Raw genomic sequence first — 23,412 nt, 5'->3', positions numbered from 1 at the left:
AATGATCACATCGACATAAGGAACTTTAGCCGCTTTAACACACTATGATTTACAGAAAAAATTGTAGACGAGAGAAATGCTTTACAACGTGAAAGATATAAAACACTTAGTGCTGGTAAAAAAAACACTGGCCAGAAGATAGGCGTCTCTTTAATGTACGAGTAGCTTTAAAAGCCATTAAGACACTTTACTCTGCCACACTTTTTGTGTGAGACAGTGAAGTGTATAACAGCTTTTATACCTATTTAGCTTCTTACTGTTTAGCCAAGCTCTGGCTGTTATGCTCTAGCATGAGCCTAAAGCTTAATATTGCTGAGAGCTGCTTAAAAATTCTTTTATTAAGCACCTTTCTTAGCTCTGGAAAGTGCTTAACAAAGTTGCCTTTCTTTCCAAATTCTAAGTGTAATCATGGTGCTACAGGTAACTGCAAGTTAATTTAATTTAGTTTAATTTAGATAAAAGCAGTTTTTTTCTTGGTTATACACGGTTTAAGAACCCTGAATAATATTAACTCGACTGAGTATGTAATGATATTTTAACTGCTACCAAAGACTGAGTGGTATACTGCAGATTGCAATGGAGAAATTCAGTGGTAAGTCACAAAAAACAAAATACATTCAGTTTTTGAAGAGCAACACATTGTCTGAAATAATGCAATTGTAACACTACACCACACAACAAAATAATAACAAAACAAACAAAAACGCCTGCTTGATATTCAAAAATGATGCTGGTATTTGCCTGAGTCTTCCTCCTGATATTTCCTGAAAACTTCCAATGCAGAAAGCTTAGAAAAATGAGCTAGTGGTCCCTGTGACATCTATAAAATCTAAAAACTCAACTTACCTTCATTTTGTATTACACAGCAGTGGACTTGAACAGTATTAAAATGTAGTAACAGTATATTAAATTTAGGGTAATAACGTATGCCACACATAACTGAATGAAGCCACATTTGCTGCACTCTTTCTGTATTGCTTTTTTCTTGCCCTGTATCCTACATCACTGGTTAAAGACCCAGATGCATTGCAGCCATGTGGAATTTGACATTATCTGGCCTTAATATCCCCTCAACAGCTGATGCTGCATGATCGCAGTTGTAAGGGGCTGCTCTGCTTTCCCCTGTGAACACACACAATCCCACACATGTTCAAAGAAGTCTACAGTATGGATGCTGCTTGGCAGAGGCAGGTATATGTCCCTAACCTGCATCATATGTGCCATGCACATCTCTCTCCAGCAGGTGCTGGCTCTGTACCAGTTCAGACCACCTCAACGGCTGCAGGGTGGATGAGCTCATAATGCTTCTTCACGCCTTCTCCATATGATAGCTCCACCCTCTCCTGGGTCATTAACCAAACCAGGGTCATCTAGGTTACAGTCAAGGTTATTAACATTGCAGCACTAAGCTAACACAATACTGCAACTTATTTTGACTGAAAAATGGAAACGGCTGTTTTGTCAAAACAGGTGATGGGGAGAAGTGATTCACTGTATCACTGTACAATGTACTGCCTTCCTTTCAAACATCAGTTCTCTCTCATTAGTGTTTACGATGATGTTTGATTCAACAAACATATCTTGCTAGGGCATCACAGGTTGATTTAAAATTATAAAACTGGACTACCTTTTCATGTCTAGGATGATTTTATTCTGTTTGAAAAAAAAAAGAACAATTGGCCACAAGAGCTGGAGCTTCCTGAAGCAATGTTTAATACCTGCATATCATGCATGGAGACAAACTATGTATGTAACTCAAGGAATTTCTACATAATAACTGTATTCATCAGTACCATAGCATGCCCCCCTCCCTCAAAAGAATCATGCAAAATAATAAACACTTACCTGCATTTCATCTAATTTGGATTGTATATCTGGAGTATATTCTCCTGCCCCACAAATGAATGGGTCAAAGGGTTCAGCACCAAAGAGGTCTCGTTCTGAAAAGAAAATATAAAAGTAAATACACAAGTTTATAAGTTCTGTGGCAAGTAAAACGCAGTTAAATGCAGTCATTAAGGCACTATTTAAAAGACATAATTTTTTGCATGAAATAATTAAATCCATATCAAACAATCTTGATACAATTTTATAAACTTTACTATGAAATGCTAGTTTCTAATGGATAGCCCATTTATCCTAATTATCTAGTTCTCTCAATATATTAATGTTAATGCATTACATTAAGTAAATATTTGAATTTACCTAGCCCAGTAATGATAATCACACAATTAGTTATGTAAGTTTTCAGTGTGTGTGTGTGTGTGTGTGTCTGTGTGTGTCTGTGTGTGTCTGTGTGTGTGTGTGTGTGTGTGTGTGTGTGTGTGTGTGTGTGTGTGTGTGTGTGTGTGTGTGTCTGCGTGTGTGTGTGTGTGTGTGTGTGTGTGTGTGTGGCAGGATCCATTTAGCAAGACTAAGTTGGCTTTCTGGTAAATGGAGAGGTCTTTCATTGGACTATGATGCCAGTAATCAGAGTTCACTGATGAACCTCGGTTACTACATGGTGAGCTAGGGTGTAATGAACTGAATACTTCAGGATTTTCTTTTTCCAGATGTGGATGGACAGGAGTCAGTTGGAGTCACTGTTCTTGTGATAGAAAGGAGTGGTTGAGGGAGAGGATAGACAGAGATGGGATGTTTTGAATCATAAGCTGTCAAGGATGGCAAGACAAACAATAAAATATCCTGTTTTCTTGTGGGGTGAGACTCTTGCAGTTGCTCATAGCTGGCCTTTTAGCAACATGACACTTCATTCCTGACCTCAGTTGAAGCGAACTATTGAGGTAGCACAGATCATTATCTAATGGATAGGAAGGTCAAACTCCCTGAAAGGTCTAGTCCTTCCACCTGAGAGTATGGAAAGCTTCACACAATCATAAACAACTCAACATGGAATTAGGATGACTATTATGATGACTGGCCATGATGAAGGCCTGGGGCAGCTTGGATCAGTAATGGGGAGGGGAGAATTAATGGAAGAACACATGATAAGTAAGGATAAGTAAAATTAATTAAACATAGAAAAGAGACTGTAAGGTGAAAAATGAACTGCTATATGTAACACATTCTATAAAACTTGTGTCTTGCTCCTTTAATATTTTCATAAAGAAAATATCCTGGCAATGTAGATCAGGTATTTTCACAAAACAAGCTTCAATTTGTGTTATTTACTACTTAGGTAACCTTCATGATGTGGTTCCTTCCTGATGGCTCATTTGCCTCTTCCCACCCTGAAGTAATAAAACGTTTGTTGCTCTCCTCCTGTCTGTACTGATGTGTGCTCCCTTCTTGGTAATCTGGCTTCTTCACACATATCAAAAACAAGATGTTCGGCATAAATGACTACTCTAACAAAATAAAATTGTTCCTAAGTCTGAAGCAGGGATGAATCTACCCTGAAAGGGAACACCATTTTCAATGGGAATAGTCCTGTTAAAAAGCATACTGGATAAAGTAATTGTTAGAAAAATATGTATTAATGTGTGTATTAGTGCTTTTAAAGGCCCACAAGGATTAACACATTTATTCTATTTCATGCTGCATAAATCCATATAAACTGCGAATGCTTTCTGACCTTGTATTTTGTCAGCACAGCTAAAAATCTTGTTTATGTCTTAGAAAATTAACTGAGAAGCAGATGATTTTCTGCTAGGTTAGGAAAATAATGAATAGAACAATACTGCTTTCTATAATGTTATTAAACTTAGACAATTAGCCCTGTCTGTGCTATGAGAACATACACAGCTGCAGAAAGAATAGATAAGTAGAACAAAGACTGTTTGAAGAATATGAACTATAATCAGTGTTTGCTTTGTGCCTGAATAGGCAGAGTACCTTGAAATGTTAACACAGCACTGTAGGAATAATTGCAACTAGCTAGTGGTCTCCAAGGCCATGTTATTTTCTGTAAAATTTCTCACAAATCTAGAAATGTAATGTCATGTCAGCAGAAAATATTGAACAACATCTGCTGTGAAAAACAATATAGTAGGCTTGTATTTAATTACGTCAGCTTTAGAGGGCAATGCTTTGTAAAACAGTACAATAATGGTTTCACTTCCTGTTACTAATCAGACAAACTCTGTATTTGCATGTTTTTGTCTCCTTGCCGCAAGAATTAAAGTGCCTTAACCTGAACCTTACGTGTATTGGTCTTTGAAGTTTTTTCTTTAGACAGATTGGTCCTTTGGACCGGAAACCTTCACTTCGCCCCGGATCAGACAGACCAGGTGGCTTGAAACCGTACTGGGAAGAAACCACATCGGTTCTTCTTACTTGAAAAGACCTCTGACTGAATTGTCGTACAAAAGAGGCCAGCCACTTTCTGATCTGTGACTGAAGGATGGGTTTACCTCAAACCAGGCGATCAATCACGAAAGCTCAGGTAAGGTGAGATTTACCTTTTTCTGCTTTAGATCAGGGACTTGATTAGCATTGTTTTGTCAGAAAATTTGTCTTGTACAGATCAGGGACAAAAAGTTTGCTGTCTTGTCATAGATCAGGGAAACAGAATAGGTAGGTAGTCATTCTGGAGAGACTATAAAAAACCCTGTGGTACCACGTAAAAGATAAGAAGGGTTACGTAACATTTTAAAGGTTAGAACAAAATGGGAACTAAGTACACAAAAATATCCCAAACTCCACCGTTAACCGAAGACGCGAAATTTATGCAATCACAATGTGCCGATAATGTTAAATACTACTCAAAATGGGTTAATAAGTATGAATTTGATGGCAAATTAGAGAAATCCTCGCTTGTTAAACTTGTCAAACAGCTTAAAACCAATTCCAGAGGTTGGGTAAAAAAGCAACGTTAATTAGGAATTCCTTAGGCACACAGGTGGATTGAGGAAGCAAACCGTAGGGAACAAAAGAGCAATAATTCAAAAACAATGTTTTTAGATAAAGAGGATAATAACTTAGTAATAGCATTGGCCCCTCCGCCCCCTCCACTTCCCTTACCAGAATATGAAGCAAGTGGACAAGCTGGTCCACCCTCATGATATCCTGCCATTCCTGCAAAACCAAAACCGTTTGTCAGAGATCCTGTCGAGACTAGGTCTCGAACACGTAACTCAAGAGGGGATATTGAATTGTATCAAATAAATAGAAATTTGCGGTCTATGAGTGAAGAAGAGTTATGCCCACTCATAGAAGTACCTAATCCTCAGGCAGGACAAGAAGGACAGGACCCAACTCTCTTAGTATACAGACCGTGGACACCAGAAGATATCCGGAAAGCCACTGAGGGAATTCCCCATCCGAAAGTTAATTTTAGAAAATTTTTAGAAGACTTACAAGGCATGAGGTTAAGTTATAACTTAAACAGAGAAGAAGTAGAAAAAGTAGTCAGACAAATTGTGGGACCAGATTGGCACATGATCAGTGGCAACTTGAATCCCCATGACGCAGAACACAAACCCCTCCCACATAGCAGCGCAGAGTTAGACAACAGAGTGAAAGGTCTTACAGACCAAATCTCTGAGAAATGGAAGCCTAGGGCAGACTGGACTTGCATTAATCAATGCATCCAACAAGAAGGTGAAACTGTTGACAGATATTATGCCAGACTATTAGAGTGTTTTAATAACTATTGTGGAATGCAGGTACCCAAAGATCAAACACATGATTCCCCATATGAGCAGCAGTTAAAGAATGCATTTTTAAAAGGCAGTATTGCACCCATAAGCAGCTTTATTACAAAGCACATGGTAGATCATCGTACAAGTAGACTACAGTCACTACTTGAATATGCTAGACATGCCGAGAGGCATTTTAATAGCAAAAAGAAAAAGAAAGCCCAAGTGTTTTCTGTAGAAGATGGAGCAGAAGTATATGTAGTACAGTCCAGGAAAAAGGGCAAGAAAAATGCCCAGGGAAACAAACAGTCTGATCAATGATCAGAGGACTTTGAAGGGCGAAAGAAAAGGGGGGAGTGATTTAAATGCGGTAAAAAGGGACACTTGGCAAAGGATTGCAAGAAAAACAAGAAGGCAACCACAGAAGATAAAGAGGGTGAGGACTGACTATATGATAGCCAGGAATCATTAGAAGAGAATAACCGAGAAAAGATAAATGCAAATGTGATAAAGGGAGTAGAGGATGTGACAGAAGAAATAGAGGAAGTGCAAAAAGTCACGGATAATGAAGAAAATGAAATTTTAGATTTGGCTTTATTAAGCTTAGAGCTCTATTTAGCAGACACGAAACCAGAAGTTACACTCCTGGTAGAAGGGAGGAAGTCACATTTTTGTGCTACTCAGGGGCCTCACGGACCCTGATACATCCCTCCAAACTGCCAGAGAACTCAGAGTCACCTGATTACATATTAGTGAAATCAGCTAATGGACAGCTGTATCGGGAGCCCCCCTCCCATAATATTGTAATAACTGATCCTGTTTCAGGATTAACCCAGAAAAGCAAAATTGTTGTTTCTGCAAAATGCCCAGTAAACCTCTTGGGCAGAGACCTTATGCAGCTATTTGGCATAGCAGTAGTTCCAACTATGCAGGGTATGGAAGCACAGTGACAAATTGATACTTTTGCAGTGCGATCGGAGGGAGAAACATTTTATTGGTACAGCCAGGACTTGGTTATGACTGGTCCAGGGACAGTAACTTGAAGAGCTGATGAATGTAGCCATCAGCAAGTTCCCCTCCCTTGACACTGATAAACAACATTTGTTGCACTGTACTCTGTATTATTGTGGCACACCAGGACCTGACAAAGAATATGAGCAAGAGTTGTTTAAAAACCGGGCAAACAGATTAGTATTACGTAATCTGTATTGGGATATGGAAGGGAACAGTGTAGTTAGCTGTTCATTACCCCAGGAGTTCTTTGCACTTTATAAATCTAATCGATTACCACATGTAAGCTTAACTAAGGACAAAAATGTAAAATGGGCAGACTTAGGAGAAAAAGTCACAGGATGGGAAAAACAGACAGAGTTAGAACTGTCAGAATAAGGAGTACAAAAGCAGAAGTTAAATTGGATAACACAGACACACTCAGCTGTACACTTGCAGTCTAGCGAGGACAGCTGATTAGCACTCTTATCAGAAGAGGAAGAAGATGCCTTACAAAGCATACCAGAAACTCTCTGTTCAACAGGCAAATCAGATGTAGGACTTATTCGTACAGCAGGACCAGTTAATATCATGCCAAAGTCAGCATTCAGACCACAAAACAGACAGTATCCCTTGAGAAAAGATGCAGAGGTAGGAATCAAACCTATTATAGCAGCTTTACTTAAGGAAGGAGTACTGGTGGAATCACCTGATTCACCATGTAACACACCCTTATTTACTGTTAGGAAAGCAAATGGAGAATGGCTTATGGTCTAAGATTTGCAAGCTGTAAATGATGCAGTAATACCAAGGGCACCTACAGTGCCAGATCCACACACCCTGTTGAATGACTTGAAACCTCAACAGAAATATGCGTCTTTTCGATACCAATACACCCTGACAGCCAACATTGGTTTGCATTCACATTTCAGGGGAAAAGGTACACATACATGCAACTACCACAAGGATATTGTGAAAGTCCGACAATATTCTCACAAGAGATGGCAAGCAACTTGGCGGGATTTACCCCACCGAGAGGCAGTCAGATTTTACTTTATGTTGATGACATCCTGCTGGCAGCCCCCACCCAGCAAGACTGTAAAGATACCATAGCATTGTTACAATTTTTAGCCACTCAGGGACATAAAGTAAATAAAAACAAATTGCAGCTTTGGAGAAAGCAAGTTGGATACTTAAGATATGTAATATCCATAGAGGGCAGAACATTAGATGAGGACAGAAAAATAGCAATTTTACAAGCACTGAAACCCACTACCAAGAAGGAAATGATGTCCTTCCTGGGTACGACCAACTTTTATTGAAGCTGGATTCCAAACTATGCCTTGGAATCTGCACCTCTGACTAACTTGATATACAAGAAGCCTATGGCAGCACAAGATTTATTACAATGGACACCAGAAGCAGAATCTGCTTTCTGTAAATTAAAACAGTTGATAGCATCCTTATTAGTTTTAGGATTACCAAACTATCATAAACGATTTTTCCAAACTGTAGATTGTAAGCAAGGTTATATGACATCAGTGCTGACACAACAGCCTGGGGACAAGCAACACCCCATTGCTTACTATTCATCACAACTGGACCCAGTGGCGCGGTCTTTACCCCACTGTGTACAAGCAGTAGTCGCAGCTGCAATGGCAGTGCAGGCTTCGTCTTCAGTAGTGTTGTTCCACCCTCTCACATTGATAGTGCCTCATGCAGTCGCGATTATTTTACTGCAAGAAAAAGTAGCATATCTTTCTCCTGCTAGGCATCTATCCTGTATGACTATATTGTTGAGCCAACCGCATATGAAAATTGAATGATGCACAACCTTAAATCCATCTACCTTGCTTCCAACTCCTGCAGATGGCACACCGCACAGCTGCCTGCAGGAGATTGAGCAATAGACACTGCCTAGAAAAGATCTTACGGATGTTCCCTTGGATGATGCCGAGGTGACATACTACGTGGACGGCTCATGCAAAAGGGGTCCCACAGGACAGAACCTAGTAGGATATGCAGTAGTTTCTGATACTGAGATTGTAGAAGCAAAATCTTTACCACACAACTTATCTGCACAAGCAGCAGAGCTGATTGCCTTGACACGGGCATGTACCTTAGCAAAGGGTAAATGTGTGAACATTTTTACTGATAGCCAGTACGCTTTTTCTACTGTACATGTTTTTGCGCAACAGTGTAAAAATCGAGGAATGATAACATCTACTGGCAAACAAATCAATCATGCACAGTTTATTTTAGATCTTTTAGAATCTATTCAGTTACCTCAGAAAGTAGCTATTTGTAAATGCATAGCTCATACCAAGCAAGGTAATGCAAGGGCTGTTACAGCTGCAAAACAGGCAACTTCAGAAGCATTTCTTTTGAATGAGGAATTACAACCTTCTGAGATTTTAGACTTAGAAATGTTAAAAACAATGCAGACACTTACTATGCAGATTGAGAAACAAAGATGGATAAAATGGGGAGCAATTCTCAAGGAAGGGCTGTACATCTCCAAAGAGGGAAAACCGATATTGCCATCTAACTTGTTTAGATATGCAGCTTTGTTGAGCCATGGGCAATGCCATGTCTCAACAGGGGGGATGGTACAGTTAGTGAACCGAGTGTTCACAACATATGGATTTATAAACTACACAAAAAATTTTTGTTTGTCATGTCACGTTTGTAATAAACATCATACACAAGGGGCATTAAAGCCCAAGCAAGGGAGTTTCCCTATACCACCGTATCCGTTCCATACTATCTGTATGGATTTCATAGAACTGAACAAATACGAAAATAAAAAGTATTGTCTTGTCATTGTAGATATGTTTTCCAAATGGGTGGAAGCTTTTCCGACCAAAAGTCCAGACGCAGCCACTGTTGCGAAAACCCTTGTTAAAGAAACTATTCCTAGATTTGGCATACCGGAAAAGATCTACAGTGACAATGGCACACATTTTGTAAACCAAACTATACAACAACTGAGCAAGTATTTTGGGATTTCTTTAAAAAATCATTGTGTGCATCACCCTCAATCTGCAGGATTGGTAGAGAGGCATAATGGGACATTGAAGAACAAGTTAAGGAAACTTATTGAAGAGACACATAGAAATTGTGTGTACTGTCTGCTCCTGGCACTGTTGAGCATGAGAACTGTTCTGAATGCAAAGGGATTGACTCCTTTTGAGAAGTTATTTGGACGAGCATATTATATACCTCAGTGGAAACCTCTCATACCCGCAGACCAGGAAGCTGACTGTACACTTGCTGAGTATATGAGGAGAGTGTTGAATTATAAACACCTCCTGCAGTTTAATTCTGTTTCAGATAAAGAACAAACCAGACCATTGGAAGCAGCAGTAGTCCCAGGCACGTGGGTCTGGGTGAAAGTCATCAAAAAGAAAAACGACAAAGCCGAAGTTGAAGGGCCATACCAAGTGCTACTGCCAACACCCACTGCAGTCAAGATCGCGGAGCGTGCATCCTGGATTCACCTGACACACTGTAAACTGGTTAAAAACTTTGAACTAGATAAAAATCTTGTTGCTGCTACACCACAAGAGTAAAAATGACAAAATCCAGAGCAAACAGGAATGCAGAACAACCACAGAAGTATTGCATGATCATCCTGTTGACTATACTGGTGACATTAATCTTTTTGTTGTGGCCTTTCCTTTTTCCAGCCACACAAGCCGAAATGAATAAACGTGATGCGTTACTTATAGACTGGCACCCGAACTTTAACATTTACCAAGCAATTAAATATGTGTATGCTGAGACTTTTAATGTTTCAAATTGCTGGATTTGTACAGCTTTACCGAAAGCATACGGGGGAATATTAATGACTGCAGTTCCCCTAGGGGTCAATGAGACCTGGGAAAACTTAATTTATGACACCACAACTGTTAATTCACAAGATAAAATAGCATTCCACTTGTCTGTTCCACAGAAGGGAAATGTGTGTTTTTACAAAAATGATACTGTTCAGGTGGGTTGGAGCAATTGCAATGTGACAATTCCTTACAAATGTTACATTAAAGCAAATAATGCAGGTTCTTATTGTAATACAAACTATGATTCATTTCTTGGATTGATGCATAAAACAATTAATGAAGTACAACATAATGATGTTCTTTTTAAGCAACTGTCTATAATTGATAGGAAAATGTTTCATGCAGGGCAAGTATATGTTAATAGTAAAGTTACTACTAAGTAGAGGATTGTTATTTTGTGTGTGGCAAAAAGGCATACAAATGGTTACTGAGAATTGGTCCGGCAGTTGTTTTTTGGGTTACCTGGTTCCGGCCATATGACACACTGCAGTTTTGCCTCGAGGTAAAATTCGAAATGCACGAGTGGTCACCAAGAAACCTGTCAGGAAACCTGAAAATCCATTGGGACAGATTGAGGTGGGCTGGAGAAACCATCATTCCATGGGCGATAAACTGATACATATGGACTTGAGTGACTCTGTTATAACGTGGGCAGGCATATCACCAGGATATGGAGCGGTGAAATCGATTTGGGAGCTGAGAAAACTGTCTAAACTCCTCGAAGTAATGATCAATGTAACCTTTTCTGCTCTCAAATTAATAACTGATGAACTGAATGCCATGAGAACTGTGGTGCTTCAAAACCGCATGGCTCTTGGCTTCACCCTAGCGGCGAGAGGTGGTACATGCGCTTTAATCCAAGAAGAGTGCTGTTAGTATATTCCTGACAACCAGCACGAGATAGACAATCACCTTGAGGTGATTCAGCAAGTGTCGGCCATGACCAAACCAGGCCCAAACCCACTGATGGACTTTTTCCAGAAATGGTTTGAGGGGTGGGGTACCATCCTAATGAACATCTTGATTGCCATTTATGTAGGTATGCTCCTGTTGGGAGTATGTGTTTGTTGTGGTATCCCCTGCATGAAAGGATTGATCAAATATTTTATAGGCATGTCAGTTTCTGAAACCTTATATCAAAGTACCGAGTTTGAAGAACTGTTAAAGACTGAAATGCTTTCATAAGTTAAACTGAATGACTCTATTAAATGCAAATCCTGAATGGAAGAGGTTAGGAGAAGAAACAAACTGTTTATGCTTTCTGAAAGTAGAATAAAAGTATTAATAGGGGGGAAATGTTAGAAAAATATGTATTAATGTATTAGTGCTTTTAACCCAAAAGGGTTAACACATTTATTCTATTTCATGCTGCATAAATCCATATAAACTGTGAATGCTTTCTGACCTTGTATTTTGTCAGCACAGCTAAAAATCTTGTTTATGTCTTAGGAAATTAACTGAGAAGCAGATGATTTTCTGCTAGGTTAGAAAAATAATGAATAGAGCAATACTGCTTTCTATAACGTTATTAAACTTAGACAATTAGCCCTGTCTGTGCTATGAGAACATACACAGCTGCAGGAAGAATAGATAAGTAGAACAAAGACTGTTTGAAGAACATGAACTATAATCAGTGTTTGCTTTGTGCTTGAATAGGCAGAGTATCTTGAAATGTGACACAGCACTGTAGGAATAATTGCAACTAGCTAGTGGTCTCCAAGGCCATGTTATTTTCTGTAAAATTTCTCACAAATCTAGAAATGTAATGTCATGTCAGCAGAAAATATTGAACATCTGCTGTGAAAAACAATACAGTAGGCTTGTATTTAATTACATCAGCTTTAGAGGGCAATGTTTTGTAAAACAGTATAATAATGGTTTCACTTCCTGCTACTAATTTGACAAACTCTGTATTTGCATGTTTTTGTCTCCTTGCCGCAAGAATTAAAGTGCCTTAACCTGAACCTTACGTGTATTGGTCTTTGAAGTTTTTTCCTTTGACACTAATAAATAATGCAATGGCAGTGTCACCATAGTTCTTCTCATGTCAGCAGTCTGTGGTATGGCAAGGCACTAATATGACTGGGCAGGGCAAAAGAATTAGAGAAAAACTAATTTACTCATAAAGCTGCATAGGTTATAGAAAACAAGAGTAATATATAAAATAAATAAATGTAAGAACACACATATACAAAATGTACATGGAATAATACTTAACTTTTCACTGGAGTATCAACAGCCATTCAATGAGTGGCAGACAAATGCCCTACTTTTTAACACCTTGGCAACCCATGCCTGTGTATATGTATGTGTAGGAGTAGGTAAGGTGGCTAAAGGACACATCTAACCTGACTAGAGGACTTGTTAGGGTAGAACAGTCTGGTGTAAGTCCTGCCAGAGGAAAAGGGTGATTAGTGTCCATTTTATGTACTGAGACTGTTGCCTCTAAATTAAATAAATACCTATACATGTCACGGTTTGGATCAGTGGCAAAAAATAAAAGAAAATGTTCATTGAGCATTAAGCAATTTAAACACTGTCAAAGTAATCTGAGTGTGGGAAGGATGGAATGAAGAGTTCTGGTGTTCCCTGTATTTTCTGATTTGAAGATGAGTAAGTAGAATTAGGATTCAGAGACTATGTTGGGTTAAAAAGTTATAGGGAAATTACTTTATTCACCTACTCCCTAAGCACACACACTCAGGTGATAATCCAATATGGGAAGGTACAGTGCACACCTGAACACTAGACTGCTAGTATGGTAAAAATTATTTTAATTGCAAAGACATTTAATGTAAGGTGAAGTCATAGGCAGACGCTGCTTCAGTGGACTACATAGCCAATAAAATCATGTCTAACTGTACTATTTGAGAATACTGGCTAGACCTGTAGTTTAACTAAAGGTGGTAGTTTGGGTCTATGGAACACAGTGCAAAGGGTTAAAGAATCTAATTCTCTTAAGGAAAATACCTTCACAAAATGATACTTTGTGACAAGTAATAAAAACCAAAGAAAGAGCAATGGATGGGAATTTTGAACTCCATAATTTACATGTAATGAACCTATACTTTTTAATGCTTCATCAAAAAGAGAAACATGTTTTGTTTTATTCCTTAACCCAGAAATATAAATATTCAAAAACTTTAAATAGCACACTGCAAACAAAAACAATATGAAGTATGCAAACTGTTAAGTGCCAACTTTTGTGTGAAAATTGTTTCCTTATATGTCTCTGGAGGTGTACACTTTGTACAAATTAGGTTTCTTTGCACTTGAACAATTTTTCTCATGATGCTCTCATTTTTTTTCACAAGTAGCAGCATTTGTCCACATTTAGGAAATGAGGTATGACCCAGAATAAAGTGTGTATCTTGTGGTGTGTATTTTGCACAATCCATTTTGTGAAGTATGAACAAACTCTCCACTGAGGAATCCTGTGGTCCCACAAGCAGTACTTCTTCTTTTGGCTTTTCCCGGTTAAGGGTCGCCATAGTGGATCACCTGTCCGCTCATGATTGGCAGTGGAGTTTTATGGTGTCAAGTTGCCAGCCTGGTGCCCAACCTTCCACAGAAAGCACACACATGCATCACATGCACACACTCACACCTAGGGCCAATTTGGAGTGTCCAATCCACCTACAGCATGTCTTTGGGATGTGGGAGGAAACCAGAGCACCTGGAGGAAACCCACGCGACCACAGGGAGGACATGAATACTCCGCTCAGAAGGTACCCCAGCTGAGAAATGAAACGGAGAACCTCTTGCTGTGAGGTGGCAATGCTAACCACTGCACCACCGCGGCCATCCCTTCCCACAAGCAGTACTGTTTGTCCAAATTTAGCAAAATAGGTAGGTCCCAAAGTTAGGTACATACCTCACAGTGTGGATTCTTTACCACCCACTCTGTGAAGCAGGAACACACCCTCCACTATGGAATCCTGCTAATGCACACGTAGCAGAGTTTGTCCACATTTAGGAAACAAGGCAGGATCCAGAGTAAGGTGCCCATATACATGCATCATAGTGTGGATTCTGCACCACCCACTTTAAACAGACATTTGGCTACAGAGTCCTACAATCTCACAAGTAGCGATGTTTGTTCATATTTAGAAAACTAGGTATGGGAGAAGCTTATCCCAGGAATTACTAGCTCTTCCTTCATCAAAAGTAATCAATTATCTGTTATGATTTAAGGCATGTGCTATATATGCACAGCTTAAAGGATGTTCAGCATTCATCTCCTTTGCAGGCAGAGAAAGGCTCACCAGTGTGGGGAATTAGGCATGCTTGCATCCAAGTTGATGTGTTCTCCTACCAAAATTCTCAGTCTGAAATTACTTCTTCTAGATCTCCTGTCTACTTGCATAATAAGATCCTGCTGCTGTAGACATTTCCTTAAGAAAATCATTTACTGAAACAGTTTTCTTATTTTCTGATTCTTCCACAGCCACAGCAACATACTGGATTCTGCTGTTATGTAGGCATCTTCTCAGCACAGAGCACCTAGCAGCAGCAGCAATCATTATATACGTACAGACTGACTGGATCCTGTAACATAAAGCAGAATCCAGGCTTATGTCACTTCACTTCTGTTACAAACCTAATTCTCAAACACTTCCCATCTCAAGACCTTTACACTCTCCTAACCACCCTCACACTTCTAGATCACCCACCTTCTTCCATTTGAGTCACATCTGTAGCAACACACAGCACATCCTTGACTGCCACTAACGTCATACATCTCACAGAAGTTGAAGCATAGATACACACTTACCAGATAACCTTAGAATCCAAAACCTAGGTTATCTCATCATATCATACTCCATACCTTCTTTCAAAACAATGTCCACTATTACTGCTCCTTATTATTCTCTTCTCTCTCATTAGTCCAGAAAAAAATAACTACATATCTTACAAGCTGCAGAAATATACAGACTATTCAAATGTGCAGTCTTAATATACATTTCCTTAACAACCACAATGTTACACTCCCTACCAATATATGACAAGCAATAAATTTATGGCAATCCCCCAACCTCCTACTCCTTCCACCCACCCAAATTAAAAACAATACATTCCCTCAACACTGTAAAATATTACTCCTCAAACACAGTTAGATTTAACTTCCATGTCAGCATTCACTTCTTCCTCTGCAGCTGTATCAAACCTAACTCAGGCTTGCACCTTAACATCCCTGAATACATTACCAAAATCACCCAAATACAAATAGACCTTATCAACAGGCAGTATGCTCCAAAATCTAGAACAGCTAAAGGGATTCTCGCAACCAATAACTGAAACATACAAAGAATCAGTGAATCATGGGTTAAAGCCTGCCACATTAGATGTAAGCCATTATTTCCCCAACTACACAACTCATTTAAAGCTAGTTCAGGCACTAAAGATGCAGGAACACACATTTAGTTCAAAAGTGGTATTACAACTGTGCTGTGAATGGACTAAGAAATTCTACTTTTACTTACTTATCTAAAAGCAATTAGTACATCATTACTTTGAGTCCCTTTTGATCCTTTCACTCTCACCCCTCTTTCATAAATGCCCTTATTCCTGACTGTGCTTCTGAAAATGCTCCTTCCCCCTTTCCTATCACTTACCCTCCTAAACCTTCCATCTAACCTTACTATTTCTGTCTCTCTCACTCTTTCCATAACATTCACCACTACAGCTCACCTTTTAAATTCAGGCATGCTATACTCTATTACCTCTCAGGTCCTTACACACTCCATATCTTTCCTACCTTTCCTTCTTCTCCAAATGAATCTATCACATACCATTTATATTTCCATTATCTGCACAATCGCTGGTTTAATCTGCATATGCCTTAACAAATAAGTTAGCACTAATACAGTTACCACTTCTATTTTTCCACTGAATGTCACCCTACTAGTCAATTTGTCAAGCACTCCCTTTACTTGTAGGTTCATAGCTTTTTTCTAAGCTTACGGTCAAATGAGTCAATCAAGAAACTCAGTGACATCACATAGTACTGGTGGAAAAAAAGCAGTGCTCCTCATTAAGCAGACAATCTCCACATATTCCTGGTGAAAATTTCTGATCACCTATCCAGTAGTCCAGGCTGGTTTTAAAGATTTCTAGAGAAGTAGTCTGTTTGATGGGTAGGGTAAGTCTATTACTGAAATGGGGTATACATTGCATTAGGTATTAGTCCCACCATCTGGTATTGCCGATGTGGTAGTGTAGTTTAGGTCACTAGGACAGGTGTTTGCTTTACCATTTGTTCTATTCAGGTGATGGAGTTCAAAAAGTGGAGGGTCATTCATACTATGGAACACTAAACAGATATCACCTCTGAGGAGTCTGTGTGACACTGAGCAGAGAGAACTTTTAGTTTATTAGAGTAGTTGAGGGTACTGAGACCCCAGATCTTTGGGTGAGGCAACACTGAGGTTTTTCAAGCTGGTTTAGGTGCTTGGAGAAGTACATGCTGAAGGGTGCATTACATTCAATGATGGGCCTAATAAGGGATGACTAAAGTGGGTCTATAACCTCTTTGGACCTTGAGGAGATGTCACAAAGTCCCTTGATATTAGCTTTTATGTTACAGAAATATGTACTAAAGAGAAAGGGGGAGAGGGGCTGGTTTATTCGTCTGTAACACACTGAGGAAGGCATATTCTGCCGAAACCGGTCTGTGGTTATTTGGGTTTACAAATAAACCTTTATATATTGTATTTTTGACTCTGCATCATTCCTGCTTTTTCTGCTGGCCTGTCCTTTTTTTTGGGAGAGGGGCTAAGGACAGAGTGTTGTCAAACAAAACTAGTAATAATTTTATGTCTAGAGCAAATATCCCCAACCTTACCAGTATATTTTCTGGCTGACAGGCAATTACCAGTCTGGTGACCTACATATGGGTTAATGTTGAGTTGGAAGAATTTTCCAATAATCCCAACATGGGGGATACTGTCAAGGTCTTGGTAAGGCATAGACAGGCTCTATGTGGACTGCATTCTCCTTATCCATTGTCTCAGTAATCTTTTCAAAGAACAGGTTGAACAGGTTCAATCTTTCTTTTACAAAGCTGAACTAATGTATATCTAGGGTTGTCTATACCCTTATTTGCTCAGCTATAATACATTCCAAAGTCTTGCAAATAATAATAAAGAGACTAAAGGGTCTGCAATTCCCAGGATAAATAGAGGATCCAACTTTATGTAAGAGAATCACAACTGCCATTTTCCATAGGATTGGGCACATAACTGGTCCAGAGACTTGTGTTTTAGAGTTGACTGAGGTGTTTTGCTGAGAGGCTTTAAACATCTCAGCAGGCATCCAGGAATATTGTCAGGACCCATGGAAATTGTTTTTCTAATTTTGGAAAATCTTTCAGCTCATCCCAAGTTTTCTCTTAATCCTTCCCAATAACAAATATACTTTTATTCAAATATTTGTTCTTGTTTCAAATATGCCAGCTGTACCAACCACTTAAACCCTTACCTATCCCATGTTGCTTTGGGATTATACTGCAGTCTTGATGTCTTTCTAAACTCTTCAGTAATCTGCAGCACTCTAGGCAACATCCCCTCTAAATCTTCCAATAATAACACAGTCACTTTCAAATAAATTTATATTACCATTGTTATCACTCAGTCTCCAGCTTTCTAATAATCTATTTATTTCCTGTGCCAATTTCTCAATGACCAAAACAAAGACTCATGGAACAGTGATGATCCATGCCTTGTAATATTTTTATACCTACAGCAAATATCCCCAGCATTGGCAGTATATGTTCTGGCAGACCAGCAATTACCAGTCCAATGAACTACATATGAGCTAATATGAGTTGGAAGAGTTTTCCAATTTATTTATTTATTTACATTTGTTAATCGGGAGGGTCCGACTGGACATAGGTTCATTTTCAGTGGAGGCCCGGGGAGAAAAGCACCACAGTTAAAATAAACAGACAGTAGTTACATTGGATTACATAGAGATTAACAATTTAACATAGCAATTAATTACAAACCTATTTACAGATGAAGAACATAGTACCTAGGTAGACAACTAGAAGCTTTATCTGCGAAGTACATAACAGACATTAACAAATGTTACAATAAGAAGTTCCTGCTGTATAACAAGTACTAGGCTTATGAGCATCTGAGATTACTATAATCAAGGTAGTTAGTGGAGTGGAAAGAAAGGTAGTGGTTGGATGGGGTGTGTGATGATATAGTGGGGAGTTGCAAGGGCATAGCCAGCATGTTTTTAGGTGTGCTTTTAGTAATGTTTTGAAGTGGGTGCATGATGGCACGGAGGTAATTGTGGGTGGAAGGGACTTCCATAATTTGGCTATGGCACAAGAGAATAGTGCTTCACCAGCAGAGTTATTGGCTTTAGTGATCTGCAAATTATTTTTGTAGCTGGATCTTAGTGGTCTGGTGGTGCGATAGGGTTGGAGTAGATTCTGGAGGGATGGGACTTTTAGTAGATGGTTTACTAGTTTGTGGACAAGTGATAGTTGATACCGCTGAAGGAGGTGAGGGAGTTCAAGCCAGCCCAGTTCAGCAAGTGAGAGACAGTGGCGACTACGGTAGGATGCCCCTGTGGCGAATTGGGCGATTTTGTTGTAGCAGGTCTCTAGCTTGCTTAGATCGCATTGCCTTAGGTTGGTATATATTGGAGAGGCATAAAGTAGGCTGGAGATAAGGTGGGAATTTGCTACTGAAATCTTTGCTGCTTTGGTGAGAAGTTGCTTATTTCTGTATAACGCTCCTAGTTTTTTGTGGACTTTTTTATGGTCATGGATATGTGAATGCCAAATTTTCGTTTATTGTCTATTTCCACTCCTAGCAATTTGATGTGTTCAGTTGGGTATATATTGGTGTTGTCTTTTGCTGTGATGTTAAAGTGAGAGTTGTTTTGAGTATGTTTGTTGGGTTGGAAGATGAGTAGTTTAGTTTTGTTTGGGTTGAGTGTTAATTGGGCATCGGATAACCAAGTTTCAACAGAGGAAAAGGCTTCCTGTGTGACTTTTTGCAGTTTGGGTAGGGACTGGGCTGAGCAGATGATGGTTGAGTCATCTGCATATTGTATGAGTGTGCCATGTTTGGTGGAAGAGGCTAGATTATTGGTGAAAACAGAGAAGAGTAGTGCTCCAAGGATGGATCCTTGGGGAACCCCTATGGAGACAGGTAGTTGGGGAGATATGTCATTTTGCCATACAACGGATTGTTGGCGGTCAGACAGGTAACTCTGAAACCAGTTGGTGACTGACTGAGAGAAAGATAGGTTATTGAGGACAGAAATGAGTTGTCTGTGTGGGACCATGTCAAATGGTTTAGATAGGTCTAGGAAAGTAGCAGAGGAGAGATAGCCATTGTTTTTATGCTGAAGGATAGTGTTAGTAAAGGAGAGTAAGGCAGTGGTGGTGCTATGGTTTGGTCGGAAACCATGCTGAGTATTGGAAAGGAGGTAGTCTGAGACCTGAGAATGCATGCATCTCTCTACAACTTTGGAGAGTGGAGAGAGAATAGCTATGGGGCGGTAATTGGTAGTTCTGTGGAGAGTTTTCCAATAATCCCAACATGGGGGATACTGCCTAATCTCACCTTATCTGACAGCACTCCATTTGCCTTGAGCATTATATGAAAAGGCAAATGTTAAATCAAGTACTCCTCAGAGCATGTCTTTCTCCCAATATTTGCTTCTCAGTCATCACCATCATAAAGTTTGAACATACTAAACCACAAGTCTTATGAATGCTCATAAGTAGCACCCCTACACTCTTTTGTCTGTCACAAACTCATGAAATGCAACAATCTCCAAAGATCTGTGGATGCCTTACTTAAACAAATAAATAAAAGTGACTCCCCACTAACTTCAGTAACAAACTTTCCAGCCTAGATGCGTATATCCTAGCCATAGTTTTCCACATTACTATTGCATAAAGACAATGCCTTATAATCTGTGAGTTTTTCTTTTCCTCCCTTCTGTTTTTACAACCACTGCATCTGACTGCTACATTGATCTTTCATGCCATCATTATCTCCTAGCCTATTAAACAAAGTTACTAAACGCTCCACAGCCTGCATTCATACCAATTTGTAACAATCCAATGGGAAACCATCTGGACACCCAGTTTTATTTTTTTCATATGCCTAAATCACTGCTACCACCTCTCGATCACACACCTCTTTGTGTTTCTCTTTCCCAACATACACATCAAGTTAAAGTTCTTCTCATTACTCAGACTTCCAACTACACCCCTTCTGCATATAAATCCTTAAAAATCCTTAAAGAATTTTCTGAATTCCTTCCTTATCTCTCTGTTCTTTGCAACTTTCCTACCTTACTGGTTCCACTCTAACCTCTCACAATCTTCTCCTTGAATTGGAGTTTGTACAGTAACTTCACATACATTCTCACTTATTTCTTAATTTACCTCCCTTCTGCTCCACATCTGCCTGAATTTGCTCACATAAAGTTTCATTTTTGACTAATACATTCTTAATCTCTCCTTTCAAATATGTTGTCCAACCTACTTGACAACTTAACTTGTCTGCCAAATGTCAGCTGCTTCACCCTCTTCCTTAATTTTCTCCATACATCACATACTCCTATCCATATTATATACTTCCTTAAACTGTACTGACATTTCATATTAAATTCTGCTTTCCCATATAATTTATCTAAACCTGGCTTAAACACTACATTGAAATCCCCTGCTCATATCACTGCATCTCTTCTGTATCTCACCGTTTATATTACTCCTGTACATTCTATCATATTCTACTTCATATCCTTTCAGGCCATAATAGGATCCCACTACCTCTCCCTTATCCTCAAAATTACCTCTACACACTACCCAACTGCCACTTGTTTTGATGACACTCTTTCCACCATAACATTTCTCTTTTTCTTCTTCCGGAGCACAAGCCATTACAACCTGTTTATAACCTTTCTTTTCCATCTCCCCATGTCTCTCTTTATAAGTCCTATATGTATACTACATACAACTATTCCCTTTTAATTCTACTGGATGTACATTCTATCTTAATTGTGCTGTGTACACCCAAACATTCCACCTCCCTGGCTTCCAATCTTTCTCCCCCACCCAACTCTTCAGCCATGGAGCTAGACCTTGAGGATATTTTGATGTTTCTCCAAGGGTGCAGCAGCAGCCTGACACCACTGGACAAAATAAATCAAAGTCACGGGTGTTTATTTGCTTTACCAGCTACGTGGGTATTGCTCCCTGGGTAGTAAGTTTGCATCCTTGTAACTCCCCTAATTAACTCTTTCATCCCTCCTCCATCCTCAGCTTTTTCTTCTGTACATCACAACTGCAATACAAAAATATCTGTTTGTAAAATAAGAAATATAACTCTCTCCTACATTTAGTAATAGAACAACACTTATATTGCTTCTGCTACTTATGCGTGTCCTTTGAGTCTTGGCAGTCTTAAAGGATAACGTCTCATCTGTATTTAGAGATTATACATTTTTTTTACATATAGACATGGTATCAATATTGGAATTAACATAGAAATTATCCTTCAGTCACTCAATGGACTAAAGGTTCTTAGATTCAAAGGTAAGTACTAAGCTAGCTGCCCTTGTAGGCCACTTTAAGCTAGCCAATTTCCATTTCAAAGGTGAAACTCAAACCCTGTACCTTGTGGCTGTGTGGTAAACACTTAAATAATTATGCCAAACCCCAATCTCCAGTAAAACATCTAGAGGTTCCACTCTGTCTACTCTGACAAACTATTAAGTCCTACCTCAATCCCCCTCGGCCTCCTCCACTGCCTGACTCCATCTGGTCTTTTTCCTGTTCCACCTCTATTGGTAACCTCATGAGACATATATATAAGGAAGAGAAAGCCAAAACAAATGGTGAAGCACCATTTGTCTGATTCCCCCCCACCAATTGCAAAGATTCCACACTTACTGGGCTTCACTTTCATACTGAGCTTGCCTTGCAGTGTCAGTGTGTGATGGGCCTTTTTCTAATCAGTTACCCATTAGCATCAACTCTGTCATGTGCCTGGTTCCGGATTTTATTGTACTCTGCTCCTCCTCCATTTGGGCTACATCTTGACCTCCTAACTCCTCTGCACCATTCATTTCCCCCATCATATACTCCTCCCCTTTGTTCATCTTAACTAATCTATGGTACTCATCACTTTTGTTTCATGGGTCTTTAATAGTTACCTTTCCCTATATTCTTCTTATTCCCCCTCAAGGGATATTGTGTGCCACCTTACTTGTCCCTCTCAGAGTATAGACTGGTAACTTGGCTCCTTCTTCTTTGACTTCTATTTGCAAGTGAGTAAATTTATTGGCTTCTCTCCTTCTACCCACTGAGGGTGTCATAGCTTGCCCCTGATGCTGACTTTGGTATTCTACTTGCTGCTGATTATTTTGAAGTTGGTTGATGGCTGCTATTTTTAGCGATTTGCGGAAGCTTATTTCAAAACTAAGGTTGCCATCATGTAACATATCTGTTGCTTTCTTTATGAGTTTACCCATTCTAGAATTAGTGCTATATACTACACACTTATGACAGCAACATTTAAGAATGATAGGTTCCCATCACTGCCCTGAAAACAACACAGACATCACTCGTCACAAGTCTATATGACCATGAAATCAGTGACAGTTCCACATGTCTTTCTGAATGCAAATTGCTTACTAATATAATAATTTTTCATGTTAAGATTTTATCTTGGAAGTATTTATAAATGAATTGTGTGTTTACTTTCAAAGTTGTAAAACGCAATGCTATATTATATAAGAGAGTGTATTAGTGAGATAATTATGGGATGATAAATTATTTGCTTCAGCTAAAGACAGATGACAATATCATATGAGCAACTGCATGAGCTTGTCTGACTACCATGCCATCCTTTGTTAGAAGTTAAGTTTTTTTGTCCACTAATGTCTCTACATCTCTAGTACAGCAATCAATCTGCATAGGTTTTCCCTCTGTTCTATTACCAAATTCATTTTATTTCTTCTTATGC

General features: G+C 39.2%; 1 protein-coding gene across 3 annotated transcripts in view; it reads right to left on the bottom strand.

Moving 5' to 3' along the window:
• GULP1 (GULP PTB domain containing engulfment adaptor 1) overlaps positions 1-23,412 on the bottom strand; it is a 4,195,041-nt gene that overhangs the window by 273,071 nt on the left and 3,898,558 nt on the right. For all 3 annotated transcript variants that reach the window (XM_044075155.1, XM_044075158.1, XM_044075157.1), the window contains exon 18: positions 1,846-1,940. In XM_044075155.1, the coding sequence (XP_043931090.1) occupies positions 1,846-1,940 (95 nt within the window). The remainder of the gene's footprint in view (positions 1-1,845; positions 1,941-23,412) is intronic.

The sequence above is a fragment of the Protopterus annectens genome, chromosome 6.part0, assembly GCF_019279795.1.
Source record: "Protopterus annectens isolate FY-2018-M chromosome 6.part0, PAN1.0, whole genome shotgun sequence".
NCBI lineage: Eukaryota > Metazoa > Chordata > Ceratodontiformes > Protopteridae > Protopterus > Protopterus annectens.
This window is presented reverse-complemented; position numbering and strand designations above follow the sequence as displayed.